We start from the raw sequence: 22,248 nt of genomic DNA, 5'->3' as shown, positions 1-22,248 counted from the left end.
CATATTAATTCAGTATAACAATTATATACCACATAGTTCAAAATAAAAAAATATCAATCTAAACCAATCAAACCATATATCAACCGGTCAAAAACACTTCGCGAATGAAAAAATTCATTTTTTTTCAAAACTAACACGTGAAGAATTTGAACCTTACAACATGATTAGCCACAGTACAATTATGTGATACTGTTTGATAAATAAACATAAGATATACAATTATTTTAAAAGTAAATTACACCGTAACCCTTGAATTTTAATGAAATTACACAAATTATTCCTCACTTTTCTACATCTATACAAACCTCTCATAGTGTTATAACCAAAAATAATAAAGAAATATTGACTCATATTATTTGGACTTGTCTTCACAATATATCATATTTTGTTTAACTTAATTGCATTTATCATATTTTTTGTTTAAAAGATTACACTAATTTCTTATGCAGGAATGATCAGTGTAATAAAAGTATAAAAAATTCAGGGAGGTTTGTGTAGGTGTAAAAAAATAAGGGGTAATTTGTGTAATTTCACTAAAACTCGGGGATGTTAGTATAATTTACTCTTATTTTAATTAAAGTGTGAGTGCTTTATGGATTTTTCTAATAAACAATGTATCTTGGATGACATTATGAGAAAATTTAATTAAAAAAAGAAGATAAATTGTATCACCTTATTATTTGAAAATAAAGGATTCTTAGATATATAGGATCTGAATCAAGCAAAATTTGTATTAGATGATATTTTAAGCAATTTCTTGAGAATTAATTCTTCAGAACTGCTTTTCTTATCATCTTATATGGTTCAGCAAACATAAAAAGCCTTCATATGGCTATAAATTACAACTTTTGCCCCTTTTAAATAGCAAAGGGAAATTAATTATGAATTAGGAACTCCTCAAAATTTTAGCATTAATTAAGTAAATATTTTACCTCAACCCTATTCTCCTGCTTGCTGAGCACTACTGGCATTGATTGCCTCCTTTCACCTATCCATTGATTCTACCATTACCAGTCCGGACCTCTAACTGTAAAAATTGCGCAGGTAGATGATTAAAACTGGAGAAAACCGGAAGAACACATACCGACTTCATCATAGCTCGTCATGAACTTCGGGTTGATCGTCTACTGTTTCATCACTTGAGCCGTTTGAATTGTTAGCGGATTGATCACTTGATGAGGAAGAGCTATCCGTGTTCTTCCCACCACTAGAACTATCCGCCATGTTCTTCCCACCACTTTCAGTTTCATTCTTTACAGGCTTCTGAACTTTTGGCTTGGGTTTGGGAATTCTATTAATACTAGAAACCTGAAAATGTGTATATAGAAAACCTTAACAGAAAGAAAGGCATTGCTTTTTCATATATCTGTAAATCACAAGTCTAAAGTGTAAACAATTCTTAGGGTGCATTAAATTTGCTATAAGGGGAAGCTCATGAGATTTTTTGTCTCTTGTTTGATTTTTAAATTGGCTTCAGTACTGGACAAAAACTTTCTCATGAGACGATACGAAAGTAATTTTTGTCCGCCAAAAACCAGGGACGATACGAAAGTAACTTTTTCATCAAAAGCAGCATTGATCTTGAAAAGGAAAAGAAATAGTACCTTGTTTTGTAGGAGAAGCACCTTTAGATATACTTCTTCAGAAGTAAATACTGGTGTACTGAATACCGATGCCCTTCAAAACAATTACAAAATAAGAAATCAATATAGCCAATTACATAAAAATTGCTATGTGCGCTGAGCAATTTCGTAAATGGCCAAACTCGAGTAAGTAATCAATCAGATTGGAAGAGAAATGCATTACAAAAGCTACACTAGCCCAGTTTTCTTAAATATTCAGAAGCATCTAGGAACAGTACAATATTATTTGCTATCTGGACAGAAAAAGAAATTACTAATCACTGGGAAATAATCTTGTTTACGGCTTTGAAGCCATTAATGTTTGATTTAGATGATACATTGCTCATCTTGAAATCATTTACATAGTCCTACAGAGAGAAAGGGGTGAAAGGCTTACACCCAATAAGAAGTTATCTTAAAGATATTTTTATCTGGAAAATAATAATTAACTAGACACCAGAAACCTTGTAAGAATATCAAGAAAGATTAATGAGTAGCAAAATATGCTGAATCACATACAGCTATAGGCAGAAGCAGAACAGGCTTTTTTATATGACAAAATAACCTTAACTTATTACAAACTATTTTCACTGTGTAACCAAAATTCATTGATCATATTTTTCTATATAAATTGACCCCCATAGCCTATTCAGTCTATCTTAGAAAGGTAATAGGAGAGTAAAGAAAACTACTTCCAAAGATAACTTACATCAATTAGCTCAATAACCACTACTAAATATGTTGAAATTAATCACGTATTATATTATATTATATTTAAATAAGGATAAATAGACCAGATTAAAACTGAAAAATGTGCTATTACATCAATTGCTGCAAAGCACATGCAAAATTACTATAAGAACTTACTTCTTTTGCTGAGTCTCTTTCTCGTCCAACCATTTCTTTAATTTTTCAGCATCACCTACCACCTGGCAAGTTAACAACGAACAAAAAATTTGAATTTTCTGAATATAACACATAATTTTAAACAGATCAAGATTATTAAAATCAAGTTGAATCAAATACCTCATCTACTCGTTGTTTTGGAAGCCAAGACTTTTTTGCTTTCCACTCTTGTACAATCTGCAGATGAAAACAAAAGATATATTGATGCTTCTAGTGACATTCCCAAATATTTGGCTGTAGTTGTATAATTTTTTTTGTAAATCAACATACACTGCTTCAGATAGTTACAAGAGCACATCCAATTGCTCATCGTACATGTTTGGTTTGCTTAACTTTTACATAAAAAACATATGTATTGCATCATCTACCAAATCTCATTACAGGATGGTCAGTTTCTTTTCAAAATACTCATCAAGTTTAAATGATTAACATGAAAGAAAAAAACTAGTTTATACACTGTGAGCACCCAATTTTGAACGGACTGTAGCAACATACACATCCTAAAGCACCAGATACTTCAACCGTTACTCCAACAAAATCTAAGGATGAGCACATAAGACTGACCAGACATGATAAAGTTGGATAAACAATGGATATATATGTAAATGAATATTGCCAGTAATATCCAATCATTTTCATATTTTGAATCATGTTCCTTTCTCCATCTAATATCTCAATGAGGTCATAGGATGACCAGTTTCAGCATTCCTTCAAATGAGAATGATGTGGAACGAACATGATAGAATTAATACAGGCACATTCTTCTAAGTCAATCATATTAAAGATTCAATTGCACCAGCATTCCAATGGAATATATATGATAAGAACTAATATTAACATGTTAGGAAACCAGCAGAAAAACCAAGGAGCCAAGCTCCAATTTCAGTGATAGAAAAGAGTAAATTTAGAATACAAAAAGGGAACAAAAATGAAAAGCAAAAACAGTGTCAAAGCACACATTACATCATAAGTTTGTTGTTGGTACCTGTTTCAGCTCACCGAGGTATTTATGGGCTTTCTCAACTTCTAATGGACGAGCTGTAAGCTCTTTTAACCTGAGATGATGTTAAGTGATTCAGAAAAACATTACCACACTATAAAGGCATGCATAGACTATAACTGAAAATACAACAGACCTGAAGAAAATTGGATCACCAACAGCTTTTAACGTATCCAGACGTTCTTGAAACTCATCAGCATTGGCATCTTCACCATCCATATATAACCAATCTTGCACCTGACAAAATTCAAGAAGCTTAAGTAAATATTCTTATATTTAAACAATAACAGTTAGTATTTGTCTCCCAAGGAAAAGGGTTAACCTGATCAAGCTTCTCAATAAAAGACTGGCGTTCCTCAGCGGTAGAAACCCTTTCAAACTCCTCAAGAGTTTCAATCTGATTAAAAGGCAGGCAGCGGTAAGAACAAGTTGAAAAATAATAGTACAATAAGAAATAGAAAGGGTGGTCAAGTCAATCAGTTTTTAAAATTCTGAGAATCAAACAATAGACTTAAAATTTAGTCTATAGAGTATGTAAAGCAATAAAACAACAGCAGGAGCATCATTCCCAAATTCCACATTCTGCCTCAGACAAATATACAACAGAAAAAGAATCCAAGTAATTAAAGAGACAACTGATTAAAGATACCTATTATTTTACTTCGAAAGAAAATAGAGATCTTATAGACTAAAACATTACTAGTCATATAAAAGATAAAGGCCTTAAATGTCAAAGAAAACCATATGCATATTGTTTACTACCAACCTTCTCCTTAGTAGTATAAATATATCCTTCTAAATTATTTTTTAACTCCGCTGTTCTTTTCCTTTCTGCATCTTTTTTGTCTAGTGCTTCTAATCTGCCTTTAGCTTCAGCAAGAAACTCTTCTGATAGAGACACTCCAGGTCCTGTTATCTTCTCAACAATCTGCCACCAGTTAAAGAACAAGACGATGAAAAGTGTATATTAGAAGATCCCATTTCAATCTCGCCCAGGAAAATCACCAGCCAGATTAAGACAAGAAAGTACGGGTAGCCAGTTAGCTTTCACCTTTAATGGAACCCTAAAGGTCCTCTTTTTCAGCTTCCTCTCTGTTGCTGGTTCTGTAGCATTTTGCTCGTCTGTGCTGATGTTGGAGGTCTTACTAGACCCACTACCAGTTTGCAAGTTTTCATTGCTTTCCTCGGAACTGTTTGTAGCACCAGCTTCATTTGATTGGTTTGATGAAATAGTTGAATTCTCTATGGTCAAATTCTTTTTAGGAACTTCCACCCACTCCTTTGTTTCAATAACAGCATCTGCCCGATCCAGAGAAAGAACTCCACTCCTACTAAGGGAGAAGTGTATATTTGCCTTGATGGGGGATGACAGGTTCCGAGATGAGTATCTAGAAGTATAATGGAGACAAAAAAATAGGAGGGCATTAGAGTTTCTTTACATTTGGCATGAAAAACAATTCCATAAGTGGCTCAAATCAGCAACTATGTCATTAGTAGTTAATGAGGTTTCTTATCCTTACTTCTCACTTGCATCTGTCAAGCCAGATATCTGGTATTGAGCAATTTGAGGAGATGAAACACCAGGTGGCAATTGATTTTCACTTTCATAAGCAAGGGAAACTTCAAAATCTTTGTTATGATTAATGGATCTGAACATCTGTTAAGTAGACAATATTATAGAGGATCGGTAAAATTGGAAACTAACTTCATCAAATTCACTCTTTTTGTGATATGCAGTCTCATGAAGCATGTGAACCATAAACTAATAATTGATTTACCTTGCTTGGTAGTTTCTTCATTCGTGGTACAAGTAACTGCCTAGAGCTTTCATCTTTTGAAATATCAGGACCATTCAACTCATACACAAATCCATACAAGGAACCATCTACCATTCCGAGTTTGCGGTTCAATTTGATTCCATCACTTATATTTGCAGCATGCAGAGCTGCACCAAGAACTATTGCTTCATCAGCATCAAGATGCCTATCAAGTTCTTTTCTCCCAAGGAACTCTTGAAGCTTAGCCTGCAATTGTAGTAAACAGAATAAGAAGTAATTTTCCATACGTTATGCTGGACTTCTGAGTAAACTGCTAGACCCATAAAACAAAAGAACAAACACAGTATTTGGAGAATGCATAGGTAAAAAGATTAAATGCTGCAGTTCTTTTGACAATTAAATAGATATCGAATATAAGTTGAAACTATATCAGAGATTCATGTCATCCAAACTAAATCGTATTTATATTTGATATGAAAGTGTAAAACAATTGAATCACATTCATGATTACTATCTATACATAACAACCTATATGCTAATGTGAGCATCTCATTCTTATTCTTCACTATTAATATTTATATTAAAAAAATAGCATTAACAAGCATATCTTCTATCATAAAATATGATCAAGTTTGAGAAGGCACATGTTACATAGATTGACAAATAGAATCACTGACTTGTCAAAAGTCAAAACTAGTATTATAATTTAAGACAGGTGTTATACGGAAAGAAATGGTATCAGGACAAATATTATGAAGGATCAAGCTCATGCGCTAAAATCTGCAGACATGATACCACTCTTCTCTATCTGCATATTGCGTAACTAATGGTAGAAAAAGGAAATGCATTTTTCAAACCTGTAACTTTGGAACTCTGGTAGCACCTCCAATTAACTCTACTGCATATATTTGGTCCAAGGACAGGCCTGAATTCTCAATCACCTCTTTCACAGGTAAAAGAGATTTTTCCCAAATATCTCCACAAAGCTCTTCAAACTTCTCACGGGTTATTGTGCTCCTGCAAGAAAATAACCCTTGAATGAAGAACCCTTAAGCATTAACCGTAATAAAATATACCACAATTTGATCAGTACATGATCCCTAAGGGTATGTTTGGAGATCATGTACTGACTGAGCACCACTAAGGGTATGTTTGGAGATCATGTACTGACTGAGCACCACTAAGGGTATGTTTGGATGAGAAACTATCATGTGTACCTTCATTCATTTTTAACCCTCTGAAGTTAGAAAGGAAACATTGAGGGTTTTCTAGTTTGTTTCTTGTTTCGACTCAAAATTACAAAAGTGCTCCTTGGTTTTCACTGTTTCTTGTTTTCTAAAACAAGGTGTAAAAGAGGGGACATTTTTTTCGTGATGAGGATTGTGGAAAAGAAAGGTGGTTCCATAAAGTAATTACAGAGGGCTGAAAATTACACTTTTGTAATATCACTAGGTATATCTTGAATTATATGCAAGATTGTGTGTGGACTTCGGTACAAAATTAAAAAATAATCGAATAGTAATTAATGATCTTCACATAATAAATCGATGTGCACCATGAAAATAATCAATGAAAGTGAAAACATACGTGTAGCCTAAAACAAAGATGGCATGACTAGGACCCCAAACAATACATGGAAATGTAACCCGGACATGTTTTGCAAGCTGACATGACTAAAACTAGAATGATTATGAATTGGAGAGATGAGGAACTATCTGTTTTAGTTTTTTCAGACTCGGATGACCAAACTACAGTGAAGGGTGGTCAGGAATTTCTTCAAAATTAACAAAACAATAATCATAGAAGTTATTGTGTAATTAAAAAAATGTTAAATCTCATCGTTCAAAAAAATATGGCTTGCCAAGACTAACCAAACTAAGGACATGTAGGGCATTGGCAAAAAACTTTGAAGCTGCATCATTACAAAAAATAAGGACAAGCCTATTTAAAGAGAAACTACATTGTTTAGTTATACTGACTGCATTTATAGGTATTAGATTTTCCAGTGATTTCCCTACTTTTTTGGCAAATCATCTGGAAAAAACTGACCTCCCATGGACAAAATATATACTATAAAAAATATGAGAGAACATATCAAATGTAGAGAAGAGCTAAGCCTTGGCTCAACAATAAGGTTGTTGCCTTGTGACTTGGAGATCATGGGTTCAATTCCTAGTAAGAGCCTATTCGCTTGCGAGAGTAAGACTGTATACATCTATCATCCTCAGACGCCACTAGGTGGGAGTCTTATGCACTAGGCTGCCCTTCTATATTAAATGCAGATAATAACTCTTGAGTTAAAATACATTCCTAGAAATTTTCTCAATTGAAATTTTCTTTTTCTGAAGAAAAAATGAACCATTTGGATTTAATATTCTCCATAGGAGTGTTCATTATAATATTTTCCATGTGTTTGTTCAGACTGAAATGTTCATAGAGGTTAAATACACCATTTAAATCAGGAATGCAGAAAGCGCTCACAGGTTACTTCAAATTTAACCTACCTGAAATCTATTTCACCATGAAGTGATTCAACTGAAATGGGAGCTGCTGTGTTTGCACTAAGAATTTCTTTTGTTCTTTTAACCTGTTTCTTCAATTTAGCCATAGACTTGGGGAATTTCCTCACATCTATTCCATTGCCAACTTGTGCATTGAACTCATTAGCAAAATACTCCACCAATCGCATTTCCATACTCTGACCACCCAGCTCTGAGTTCCAACGGACATCCTTAACCTACATGAATTATGAATTAAGTAAGAAAGTTAGGAGGACTAAGATTCGCATGAAGAATAAAATAATTTTTTAAAGAGTGAGCTAATCAATTTATTTTCTTCTGCTTCAGTCACAGAAAAGTATGCAGCAGCAAGTTAATTTAACATAGGCCCCATCTTACTATTATTAATTTGAAAATTTCAAACTTTGTATTTCGTTTGCTTATTTCGTTACAAATATTGAAAATAAAAAATTGTGAGGCAGCTTGATAACTTTGGAATGTAGCCAGGATTCCTGGGCTCCTGGGCCCTCGGTTTTGTAGATATTCCTTCCTGGACATATCCTCTTCAACAAAATATATATTATATATACGTGTGTGTGTGTGTCTTTTAAACATAAATTTGAAGTTATAATACACAATTTGAATTTCAAATTGAAATTGCATAAATACATATTATCAATAAAAAAACATCTAGCATCAACATGTTCATTGTGTAAGAAATAGAAACATCGAATAAGACACTATCTGAGACATTACTCAACAAAATTCGAGTGTTGCACTCCCTAATAATAGTGATCTAATAATAGCTGATTGGTTTCATGATAACAAAGTATGTCCAGCATATTTGCATTCTCCACCAGTATAATCAGCATGTTTCAAAAAGCAAACATAGGCATCAACATTAACCAATATATGCATGTTCTTTTTTGTAAGGAAAACAATATAGTGACTTAGTCCAAATTGCAGATACTACAACTGTTAATATAACATAAAATCACAAGTTTAAATAACCAAAACAACAACCAAGCCTTTTCTCACTAAGTTGGACTTGCTGCATGGATCAGACGGCCTCATAATTTCCGATCATAAAAATGTGTATACACAAACAACTCACATATAAATCCTTCTTAACTGATTTCAGCTATTATTTTTCTTGGGCTCCTCTACCCAGGCGCTTAGGCTACCCTCCATTTCATCCATAGATATGCCTTAACCATCTAAGGTGAGATTCTACCCTCTTTTCATTCATAGGTAATACCTCAACTTTCTCTTTAAAACAACTATTCCTAATCCTAACTCAGTGTGTCTACTCATCGAATTACTCTATATTGCCATTTTAAGTATGTAACCAGGGTGTGTGCTCAAAATTGAATTATTAGTCCCGGTCGTGATGACAAGTCAGCATCAACCTTGCCCGTGGTGGTATTAACATGTAGCGAAATCCAAATAATTAGGAATTAAAGCCAAAACCGAGCTAACTTTCAAACACCAAAAACTACATGTAAATCCAAAATTAAAACTACAATTGACATTTACTCTCATATAGATAGAGTAAGTAACAACGCTTACCTGAAACTGGTTCACCCACACAGGCTTCCCATACTCCTTACTTTTATACGCTGAGAAATACACAAGCGCAGCATAAGTACTCCCTGAACCCATGTCATAGAATATAACATGCCTTGTCTCGTTTGAAAAATCCTTATCTATCCCATACTGCAACGCCGCACCAGAATGCTCGTTAATCAACGAAAGAACATTAATCCCCGCTAACTTCGCCGCCTGAATAATCCCTTTCCGTTCAGATTGCCCAAAATACGGCGGCACCGTTATCACTGCGTCTTTAATCGGAACCTTAGAATGAAACTCCGCTAAACTCACTGCGTAGCTCAAAACCATAGCAACCAACTCCTCGGGAGAATAAAAAACGGTACCGTTTTCATTATCTACTTTAAAACTCACCGCGCCTCTCGAATCTCGTTCAACCTCGAACGGCAAGTACAACGAATCGAGATATTTCGTAGCGAAATCGTAGGGTTTCCCAACGAGGTCACGAATTTGTGAGAAAACGTTTTGCGGATAGCGAGCGACGAGTCCAGCGGCTTCTTCGGCGAGAAGACGGTCGCCGGAGTTGAATGAAACCAACGCCGGAGATTTACGCTTGGACATTTCATTAATCGCGACGGAGATTGGGATCTGACCAGGTTTTAGGTTTACAACAGCGACTTTGAGCGATTCGGAACCTAGATCTACGGTGAAAACTGCGGAATGTGAAGGAAATATGAGGAATTGAAGAGAAGAGAGAATTATAGTGAAGATTGTGAGAAACGACGCCATTGTTGAACGAATTCGAAGTTCGTGTTCGTGTTTGTGAGAATATATTTGAAATTGAAATAAGAGAAAGATTTAAGTGTGTGTGAGAGAGAGAAAGGAATAGTGTGTTTATTCAGGTGACAAAGAAGGAGAGTGTCTAACTAGTAATATGATGACACGTGGTGAAATGTACACTTGGCAGGATATGATATGTTGTGTGATGTTGTTTTCATTTGTTTAGAGATGTATCTATGGAGAGACAACCAATAAAATCTCGATAATACGTTAAACATTAAATTATAATTAATATTTAGTCATTAATAATAACACCAAAAATATAAATATATTTGTTTCCAAATATAACATTGTATATATATTTATACAAGTTTTTTTAGATGGAAATTGTTAGTCTTCTACCATGCTATTTTTGAGCAACTTTTGATATTGTCATTAAATTAAAGCTAAAAATGTTAATATGACTATAGGAATGTCAACGTGGCGGATCGGGGTCGGGTTTATCCTTACCTCATCCCGAACCCGAAATGTAAAACTCGAATACGAACTCAAACTCAACGGGGTTGAAAATAAGAATATTATCCTCAAATCCATCGGGTAACCCAAACTTGACGGGTAAACTCGACAATAAATAAATAAATGCTGAGTAGTGAGCATCACTGTGTATTATACACATTTTAGCATCACTATCACCATAAATAATGCATACTTTAGCATCAGTGTCATCATATGAATTAGGCAATTAGCATATACTAGGTTCATCACTGCCATATAAATAATGCATATTTTCAATACCACAACCATAAATAATGCATATTTTCAGTACCACAATCAATAAAGCACATAATTTAGTAACAATATTCACTAGATATCTGGATGAAGCAATAACAATAATTCACTAATAATAGCATAATTCAGTAACAATAACAATTAACAAGTCTTCTTCCATAGATGCAATACACTAAAATACAAGTCTCCTTCAATATCTGGATGCAGCAGACACTCAGGCAGAAACTACTAATCTTCAAAATGATAACTCAAACTATTATTCATCACTTTATATGTATTAAGATTTAAAAACCAAAATTAAATATATCCATTAAACAAAGAATTTAAAACAAGTGAAATGTAAAATACCTTCATCACCAAACTCCATTTCATTTAAAAAGTAGCATATTCTTGTGCGAAACTGGAATTCAAATTTTCTACCAATATTGAAAACAAAGAATGATAAGATAAAATATATTACATAATATAAGATATTAAATCTGATACTTGAATCAATACTTTAATAATTTAAAACTTTACCAACGTTTTCAGCAGACCATAGCCAACTCCTAGCACACATCAAAGCCTCTAATGTAGTCCAATTAAGTCGACTACGATGAGGACTCAATATTCGATCACTTGTGCTGAATGCTGATTCAGAAGCTACAGTAGAAATAGGAATAGCTAACAAATCCTTTGCAATTGCTTGAAGTGTTGGATACATGACTCCATTTGTCTTCCACCAATTTAAAATGTCAAAATCCGGCGTTCTTTTTATAATATCCTCCTCCAAGTAATGATCCAACTCAATTTTAACACTTGAGCTTCTAGTTTCTCTTCTCATCTCGATAAACACATCATAATCCTCCAAAGGTTCATCATTAGTAACAATTCTGTTTAACAATGGAGAGCTTCCACTAGAATTTTTTGTTTGTTGATAATCAGACACTAAATCATAACACAGCTCTCAGATTTTCCTTACTTGCGTAAATGCATCATGGTCATACAACTTATCAAAATAGAATTCAAGTAATGCCATTTTGTATCTAGGATCCAAAACTGTAGCAACTCCCATAATATCATGAATCACACTCCAATACCTTTCAAATTTAGTCATCATCTTCTCTGCCATCATTTTAATTAATTAATTATTCATTAGAGGAGTTCATCAACTGAGTTATTATTGCTAGCTTAATTTGACAAATCTTGGGAAAATATATGTTGGCAGTTGGATACTTAGTACCAGAAATCATCTCGGTTATGGAACTAAACAATTTTAGTTGCTCACAAACATCTTCTGCAAATTGCCATTGTGAATTACTTGGCAAACAAGTATATTGAGTGTCACGTTGATTTAACCGATTAAATACATCCTTATACGATATGACAACCTCGAGCATTTTGTAAGTTGAATTCCATCTAGTTGGACAATCTAAAATTAACTTTCTAGTGTAAGGAACTCACAATTGTTTAGCAGTCTCCTCAAACTTTTCGCTCCTTTTTGGTGTAGCGTTCCAATATGCTACACTATCTCGAATCTTTTCTATCCCATCTTTCACAACTTATGATCCATCTTTAACTATTAAATTTAGGATATGTGCGCAACAACGCATATGAAGTAAAGACCCATCCTTCATAAATTTCCCAATCACAATTTATCCTTAATTTTTGGAATCATAGCATTATTTGTGCTACAATTATCAAGAGTAATAGTTGCTATTTTTGTGTCAATGTTCCAATCCATAAAGCATTCAACGAGCGCATGACAAAGTATATCACTAGTGTGAGGGGCAGGAACATAAATGAACCTAAAATAACAATATTCACATTCAATAATTTTGCCATGAAAAACTGCAAATAAATTGAGTTATAAATATAATTACCTCAAGATTCGACTTTGTAAAGTCCAAGAGCAATCAATATAGTGAGTTGTGACTGTCATGTAATCCTTCTTTTGATTACTTGAGGTCCACATATCTGAGGTAATGGCCCCTCTCCCTTCATGACTATCCAACATCTTCATTGCACATTCTCTCTCAAAATCATACACTTTCAATATCTCCTTCTTGATGGTGTTTCGAGAAGGCACTTGAAACAATGGTTGGAGGGAAGCTGAGTACTTTCTAAAACCAACATGGTCCACACACTCGCAAGCTCCTTTTTTTTGTATTTTCTGCATCATAAGTTCCAACTCCTAACTCTCTCTTACCTTGTGAGGCTTTAAGCATTAGAAATGATTGTCCTTTGTCATTGCCTCTCATCATAATCTTTTTTTGAATACACAACTCCATATGGTTGTGCAAGTGCTTTGTTCCGTTCTTTGAACTCCCTCCGAGTTTTTTCTTACAATATTTGCACTCAGCCTTGTCTACTCCGTTCACTTTAATCTTTTCAAAATGCTCCCACACCACACTTTTATGCCTCTTTGATGTAGGTTGTGTTGTTGATTCTATATTATCATCTTGTCCAATATGAGATTGTTCAGGTGTAGTGTTAGAAGTGCCTTCCACATTTACTTGTTGTAAACTTCCTTGTGAAGCATGTTGGGTACCAATCACATCCATATTTGTTCTGTTTATTATATTCATTCTCCCTAATTGGATAAATAATAAAACAATTAGAAGAAAAAACAGATTTACACATATTAGCAAACACATATTTAATCACTAAATTCATTACGCATTACAATATACATTAGTGTATAACACAATACCAAATTATTAAAATTCCTAATCATTGATTTTTAAATCAACCATCACTATTCAAAACAATTTGGAACAACTTTAAGTGTGGAAGTTTATATTCAAAACAACTTTCTAATTATAATTATAATTTACCTAAAAAGCTTTTAGGATAAATTTCTCAATTTGGAACATAGGGGAAAAAGCATGCATGTGTAAGGATTAAATTAACCACTTAGGTTGAGCACTAAATCATAAGGGGAAAATTCTTCAAATGAATTTGAATGTAAATAGAGGAACTATGTATAAATATATATTCAATCTTATAATTAATTAAAAAGAATTGAGATCCAAAAACCTACTACACACCAAATCAGAGGTAAATAGATATATATTTGTTTTATTTTTTACTAATATATAATCCTCATTTCGTTGAGGCAGTTCATCAAACAAGTTCTGGCAGAGTTCAAGTCACCTAGTTTGCCATACATTAGAAGAAGGGTATTGAGCAAAATGAGAAAGGGTAGAAGGAAGAAGAGTAATACTTTCAATGCATATTCTCTCTTAAAATCATACACTTTCAATGCTTATTTTTCATACTTTTAGTAATACTCTTCACAAGGATTGATGGAAACAAAGATTAATGAAACACAAAAGTAATGAAAGAAGATGAACACGAAAGACTCACCTTGAGGATTGCCGCTGCGCCTGCCACCTTGCCGGAGAAGAAAGTGAGTGTAAGAGAGTGTGACTTTGGGTGTTTCAGACTTTCTCACTTTCACTGTTTCACATCACGCTACTATTTCTATTTCAAATTTAGGACTTTAGGTATGCCTAATATTATATCTAACGGGTTTGGGCGGGTTCGGGGTAGGGTATTAGGTGTACCAAACCCGAATCCGAACCCGAATATTGGGATCGGGTTTTCCCCGTTAAATTCAGGTTGGGTTCGTACGGGTACCCACAGGTTCGGTTTTCATTGCCATCCCTATATGACTAACTATTTTAATTTCATCCCTCACATTCAATACCTCAAATATATTTATCAAAGAAGCCTTGAACTAGTGGTGTAAGGTACTAAATTCTCATATATTCTATAAGACTCGATTACTATCAAACATATGTGTCAAGATGTGGTGAGTCAAAGTCAACTTCACCTATGATAAGGATTACCAACACATGCTAGATAGAGCATCTGACATAGGCTAGGTACACCTCAATGAGGCCTTTGGTTTAGACAATGATGCGCTACGCACGAGCCCTAATGGAGACATGCATGGAGCAAATGATGCCCCTAGACCCGAAATTGTAGCCAAATACCACCTAGCTGTTCACACCAACCACTGCCACTACCTTTAGCAGCCATCACCCTCTCTTGCCTTCCACTGTCAACTCATCGCTATTGACTTGGTTCTCAACTTTCTCTCTGAACCCATGAACAATGGAAATAAAGTCGATGCCACAAAAACAGTAAACAAGTACATCTAAGTATACTAAAGAGATTTAGTTTGTGGTCTATGTGATTTTCAACCTTTTCTTATCACACCCTTGTAAAAGAAAGATTTCTGCAATATCAATGAAGAGTTTACAACAATGGCAGGATTGCCTTTATAAGTTTAAAATGTAATATTACTTGCAATCCGATAACTCTTTATATACTAAGAAATAATGCACTTTATAAGTTTATAAAAGTTTGAAACATTTTACTTTAAGCAACTCAGAAAATTTACTTTGAAAGTTTAAGAACTAGTTGCAAAAAGTGCAGAAAATATTTCAGAGAATTTTCAGAATTATGTTTGAAAGTTTGTGTAAGAGTTATGTTTCCATTCTGAGTGTCAATGCATTTAAATAAGCTTTTCAACCAGCCATAACACCTCTTAGAAAGGGTAGGAATTGATTGAAATGAAACCTTTTCGTTTGGGATGAAAACCATTCATTTTGAAATCTGAAAACTGATGCAACAACTCACAATAATTGATTACAACCTTGAGTAACCGATCATCCAAAATCGCTGTCCAACTGGGCATTTAAAAATTAATTAGAGTAATCGATTACAGTCTTGAGTAATCGATTACAGTCTTGACTAATCGATTACCCAAACTTTTTGTCCAAATGGGTATTTAAAAAATAATTAGAGTAATCGATTACAACATTGAGTAATCGATTACTGAACTATGTTGAAACTAGGTAATCTGTTACTCACATACAGTAATCAATTACCCTGCACAGTTTTTGTTGGGTACCTCGATTACCAACACATGCTAGATAGAGCATCTAACATAGGCTAGGTACACCTCAATGAGGCCTTTGGTTTAGGCAATGGTGTGCTAAGCACGAGCCCCGATGGAGACATGCATGGAGCAAATGATGCCCCTAGACTCGAAATTGTAGCCAAATACCACCTAGCTGTTCACACCAACCACTGCCACTACCTTTAGCTGCCATCATCCTCTCTTTCCTTCCACTGTCAAGTCATCGTTATTGATTTGGTTCTCAACTTTCTCTCTGAACCCATGAACAATGGAAATAAAGTCGATGCCACAAAAACAGTAAGCAAGGTACATCTAAGTATACTAAAGAGATTTAGTTTGCGGTCTATGTGATTTTCAACATTTTCTTATCACACCCTTGTAAAAGAAAGACTTATGCAATATCAATGAAGAGTTTACAACAATGGTAGGATTGCCTTTACAAGTTTGAAATGTAATATTACTTGCAATCCGATAAATCTTTGTATACTAAGTAATAATGCTCTTTATAAGTTTGTAAAACTTTGAAACATTTTACTTTAACCAACTCATAAAATTTACTTTGAAAGTTTAAGAACTAGTTGCAAAAAGTGCAGCAAAAATTTCAGAGAATTTTCAGAATTATGTTTGAAAGTTTGTGTAAGAGTTATGTTTAGATTATGCGTTTCAATGCATTTAAATAGATTTTTCAACCAGCCATAACACCTCTTAGAAAGGGTAGGAATTGATTGGAATGAAACCTTTTTGTTTGAGATGAAAACCATTCATTTTGAAATATGAAAACTGATGCAACAACTCACAGTAATCAATTACAACCTTGAGTAATCGATCATCCAAAGTCGTTGTCCAACTGGGCATTTAAAAATTAATTAGAAACCTTGAGTAATCGATTACTCAACTTTGCTGAAACTAGGTAATCTGTTACTCACATACAATAATCGATTACCCTACACAGTTTTTGTTGGGTAACTGGATTACCAACACATTCTAGATAGAGCATCTGACATAGGCTAGGTACACCTCAATGAGGCCTTTGGTTTAGGCAATGGCGCGCTAAGAACGAGCCCTGGTGGAGACATGCATGGAGCAAATGATGCCCCTAGAACCGAAATTGTAGCCAAATACCACCTAGCTGTTCACACCAACCACTGCCACTACCTTTAGCTGCCATCACCCTCTCTTGCCTCCCAGTGTCAAGTCATAGCTATTGATTTGGTTCTCAACTTTCTCTCGGAACCCATGAACAATGGAAATAAAGTCGATGCCACAAAAACAGTAAACAAGGTACATCTAAGTATACTAAAGAGATTTAGTTTGCGGTCTATGTGATTTCCGACCTTTTCTTATCACACCCTTGTAAAAGAAAGATCTCTGCAATATCAATGAAGAGTTTACAACAATGGCAGGATTGCCTTTACAAGTTTGAAATGTAATATTACTTGCAATCCGATAACTCTTTTTATACTAAGTAATAATGTTCTTTATAAGTTTGTAAAACTTTGAAACATTTTACTTTAAGCAACTGAGAAAATTTACTTTGAATGTTTAAGAACTAGTTGTAAAAAGTGCAAAAAAATTTCAGAGAATTTTCATAATTATGTTTGAAAGTTTGTGTAAGAGTTATGTTTCAATTAGGAGTTTCAATGCATTTAAATAGGCTTTCCAACCAGTCATAACACATCTTAGAAATGGTAGGAATTGATTGGAATGAAACATTTTCGTTTGGGATGAAAACCATTCATTTTGAAATCTGAAAACTGATGCAACAACTCATAGTAATTGATTACAGCCTTGAGTAATCAATTATCCAAACTCGCTGTCCAACTGGCCATTTAAAAATTAATTAGAGTAATCGATTACCCAAACTTTCTGTCCAAATGGGTATTTAAAAAATAATTAGAGTAATTTGTTACTCACATACAGTAATCGATTACTCTGCACAATTTTTGTTGGGTAACTGGTTTTCTCACTTATGTAACCTGTTACTTAGATACAGTAACCTATTACACATTATTTTGAAAATTGTTTTGTTTATACTTGAAGTGTTTCAATTTTCTTAAAATAAAATAGTTTGAGCATTACTACTATTGTATATTTGAGAGTATAAGATAGAAGTACCTATTTAACTTAGACTAATTTGTCTTGAAGTTTTGTCTTATTATTTGTCTTCATAAGTATTCTTCATTTTCTTCTTTTTGGTGATGTTGGTGTCTTCATCAAAATCGTGTCAAGGTTAGAGGCAACGATTTTCTTCACACATGGACCACAAAAGAGTAAAATTTTCTTTAAGCATGTTAGACATAGTGACTTGGGAAAAAAAATACTTTTTAAACACATCATACATAAGGTCTAAAAAGAATAGAATTTTAAGCACTTCATTTATGAGGACATATAAATAATAAAAGTTTAAAAGGCATTATGCACAAGGATAATGTGGGAAGAATGATTTTTTTAAGCACATTGGGCATGATCCAAAAAGGTATATATTTTAAGCACATCAAGGATATAGGATATGAAAATATTGTGTTTTTAGTACATATGAGGAAGAGAAAAATATGTATATACTAATACGGTAAAAGATTTTTACACTATCATTACATCATTTATCGTTCATTTCTAAATATTATTGACTTTTAAATAAAAGTAATACAAATGAGTGGTGGATGATATACTAATTGTATATAAATCTTTACACTATTAGTGTACAAATTTTATACTCTATAAGGAATTGGGAAGAAAATATTTTTCTTTAAGCACGTAAGACATAAGGACCTAAAAAACTAAATTTGAAAAACACATCAAACACAAGAACCTCAAAAGAGATGTGTTTTATTTTAGAGAGTTTGTTTTTAAGAGATGTGTTTTATTTTAGAGAGTTTGTTTTTAGTGAAAGGGGACTTAGTGGACTTTTTTTCTACCATTTTTAGTGCTCAATGTCATTTATTATTAAAAACAATTTATTTTATATGAATAAGATTTAGTATATAGAGATATTTTTATTTATAATTAAAAATATTTTAATTAATTATGTATTTCTTTATATTTCCCCAATGTATAATTAATTAAGAAAAATATGGGTGTTATATTTTGGTATTAGATCAATCGTATTCATTGAGATTATGGTTTGAGTCAATCATATCTAAATTGGGTACTCAAGAACTAGATAATGTTTAATGTTAAGATTAGTAAGGTGTATTACATGCTTTAATGTGATTGTGGTGATTACTATTATTTGGAAGATAATATTGAAACTAGCTACTCCAATAATGTTGTTATGTGGCACCATGATCATGTTGCCGAGTATGTGGATTATCAGTAACCAGATTCTAATCAGAATCTTTGAAGATAAAAACTAAGGACAAATCTTACGGAAGATTAAAATAAATTAGAAGAGTAGCTATGAGTTGTAATATTGGAGTATCACTTATCATCATTGAGATGAGAAAATATATGGATTGAGACAACAATCACTCTAGGAAGCTAGGAAAGAAGAAAAATGTGAAACAACTAAATGGTTATAGCTTCCATGGAAATGATTAGTTAAATCGTTGTGTGTGGGTTAGATGTAATAATTTGAACTCGATGTATCCAATATGACTATTTAATTGTTTAATATTATTCCATTATTTTCCTTGGTTATTCTTATTCCAAATGCTTATTTAGTTTGGTCATCTAATACATGATCTAAGGTTTAAAGATGAATAATATGAATTTCTATGTTTAAACCAAATATAGAATATATCAACTAGTAACATATTGACACCTATGAATATGATTAATTGAATTAGACATTCTAATAATCATATTATCATGATTAGATAATTAATTTGTCAAGAATTAATTCATTTAGTCATTTGATCTGTTTACTAAAGAAATTTATTTTACTATTGCATTAGTTAATTTTAATAATTTATTTTACTATTGCATTAGTTAATTTTAATATGTTATTTTATCATCTAGTAACATATTAGATAATTAATTTTACTATTGCATTAGTTAATTTTAATAATTTAGTTCAATCAAAACACTTTTTAATCCAAATTTAATAATTTTTCTAATTAAAAGAGTATAAATAAGTCTATGGATTCAACAATCTTTTATATTCATTTACGACAACCCAATTTGATAATAAAATAATAACAATTTGTCCATTATCATTTTTTTGCATCTATGTGGAAATTAATTATCATTAATTACCATAAATTATGTGAATATTTTAAATCATGATTTTTATATTTTAAACTTAATTTGAGACCCATATTTTTATGAACCAATATAAGCTCAAATGTGAGTATTTTTTTTTGTTTTTTGCATTTATGTGGAAATTAATTATCATTAATTGCCATGAATATGTAAATATTTTAAATCATGATTTTTAAATTTAAAAATTAATTTCAAAGCATATTTTTATGAACTTGCCAAATTCTATTGTTGTTATATATTGTATTTTAAATTTTATGAACTCACCATATTTTACTTTTATTATTCTTATTGGTATGATTATATAATTATACATGTTAAGATCTTATTTGATTTTGAAGGATATTATTTGTATATAAGTTACTTTGTTTTATCATCATTATTATTATTATTATTATATATATGTCTAGTCTTTGTATAATTATTTGGGATAGTAAGATAGAGTTGTTTGATACTTTATATCCATTTTATGATATATTAAACCCATTTTTTATTTTGACGAAAATTATAATCAGTTGTGTTAATTTGATAAGGAGGCCTATGAATTAATTATGGTGAGGAAAATATATAGCCCAATTTTATTGATTATTGATGAGATCTATTATTCAATTATATTAAGTATTGATAATTTAAGAGTTTTATAAAACAACTATATTGATTGTTGATGAAATCTTAGGATCCATTAATTAATACGAATACAAACAAACAAACTCTTAGCCATCATATGAAGATAGACTTAGTATCGGAAACTAGGTGCGAGACAAACTAAACACCTCTAATAAATATGTTGTGTACAAACTTTTAATCATAAATTATGAAATCGAATTATTTAATATCAAATAAGTAAATTGATATGTTGTGACAATCATCATATTTAGGCTTAGTGTTAATTAATAATATAATTTAAAGTAACCAAATATATTATGAGTTAATGGGTATTAAAAATTATTCTTCACAAAGATTTTTTTTGTAACCGTGATGGCTAAAAATGTCTTAGAGTTTAAAATTTCAAAAATATTATTATTGAGATTTTTATTTTCCATAAGGTGTGTATGAAATCTGAGTTCAGATCAAGTTAAAGAACTGTTGCTAGGTGGTGCTAATAACTCTTCATAGTGTAGAATATTTTTTAGAGTTTTCTATTAATTCCACATGCTTGTAGATTTTGTTATATCTCTTTTAATTTAGTACTCAATGTTATTATAGAAACAATTTACTTTTTATGTTTCAGATTTAGTGCACAACAAGATTTTAAAATATATTCTTATTTATTATAAGTAGATTTTAATTAAATATGTATTTATTTATGTTTTCACATTGTATACTTTTTAAGAAAAACGTGGGTATTTCATCTAGTTGACATAAAAAATGATGTCTTTCATATTTTATCCATATTGAGAATTTATAGTCCTATCTTATATCATGTTCTTATTAGATAGTGAAATATATCATTTTCATTAATAATAATTTTTACATATATTCTATTTAAAAATTAAGTCTATATATCTATATAAAATTTAACTAAGACACTATTAATCTATAATAATAAAATTATTAAATTAATAAAATACAGATTCGTAGACACAATAATACTTGAGAAAACTTTAGTTTAATATTAATTAAATATTTCATACCATCTATACTCATTTCAAATATAATTTTTAAGTATTTATTTATTTTTTATAATCGATTATATAAATTATATACTTTTTATTTATTTATTTATAAAGTTTAGAAGTGTAACAATCATAAGACTCACATTAGATAAGAGGGGAATATGTATGAATCTAGAGTAAACCTCTTTACCCCTATAGTATTTTTTATTAATTAAAAAATAATATAAAATTTAGTTTTCTTTTATATATTAAAAAATAATACAAAAAGTTATATTATGTTTGAATATCATTAATGATACAATTAATGTTTTATTTATTTTTTTATTTTGATATTGTATAAAAAAATAAAAAATAAAATTTATTTTGTGTTTGAATAATATTAAAGTAACATTTTATTTTCTTTATATATAACATAAAAAAGTATTTGTGTTTGAAATCGGGTAGAAAGCTTATGTTTTTGGAATAATATTTTTCGAAGCACCGTTTTCAGTATGTTTACAATTTTACAGGAAAAATGTGATTTAAGTTATCTACATTTATCTATACTTCTATACTATATATAAAGCCAAAACTTGAAATAACTTCCCTCATGGTGTAATTTT

At 31.8% G+C, this 22,248-nt stretch overlaps 1 protein-coding gene across 1 annotated transcript; it reads right to left on the bottom strand.

Annotated features, from left to right (window-relative positions):
* Nucleotides 680-10,225, bottom strand: LOC109344399 (heat shock 70 kDa protein 17-like). Its single transcript, XM_019583175.1, has 14 exons — nt 9,374-10,225; nt 7,811-8,043; nt 6,164-6,323; nt 5,307-5,552; nt 5,049-5,185; nt 4,580-4,916; nt 4,295-4,456; nt 3,851-3,925; nt 3,665-3,765; nt 3,514-3,583; nt 2,649-2,705; nt 2,490-2,551; nt 1,605-1,677; nt 680-1,308 (listed from the first exon to the last, which is right to left on the bottom strand). Exons 1-14 carry the CDS (start codon nt 10,139-10,141, stop codon nt 1,093-1,095), a joined length of 2,697 nt encoding a protein of 898 aa, XP_019438720.1. The 5' UTR covers nt 10,142-10,225; the 3' UTR covers nt 680-1,092.

The sequence above is a fragment of the Lupinus angustifolius genome, chromosome LG03 (assembly GCF_001865875.1).
Source record: "Lupinus angustifolius cultivar Tanjil chromosome LG03, LupAngTanjil_v1.0, whole genome shotgun sequence".
Classification (NCBI taxonomy): domain Eukaryota; kingdom Viridiplantae; phylum Streptophyta; class Magnoliopsida; order Fabales; family Fabaceae; genus Lupinus; species Lupinus angustifolius.
The sequence above is the reverse complement of the archived record's forward strand: the minus strand, read 5'-3'. Positions and strand labels throughout refer to the sequence as shown.

Bases quoted from the DNA above. Each gene is read 5' to 3' on its own strand.
- LOC109344399 (XM_019583175.1), bottom strand. From the start codon at position 10,141: ATGGCGTCGTTTCTCACAATCTTCACTATAATTCTCTCTTCTCTTCAA. The intron at 2,552-2,648 runs GTATTTGATTCA...TTAACTTGCCAG, and splicing joins CAAAACAACGAGTAGATGAG to GTGGTAGGTGATGCTGAAAA. The intron at 1,309-1,604 runs GTACTATTTCTT...ACACATTTTCAG, and splicing joins TGCTTCTCCTACAAAACAAG to GTTTCTAGTATTAATAGAAT.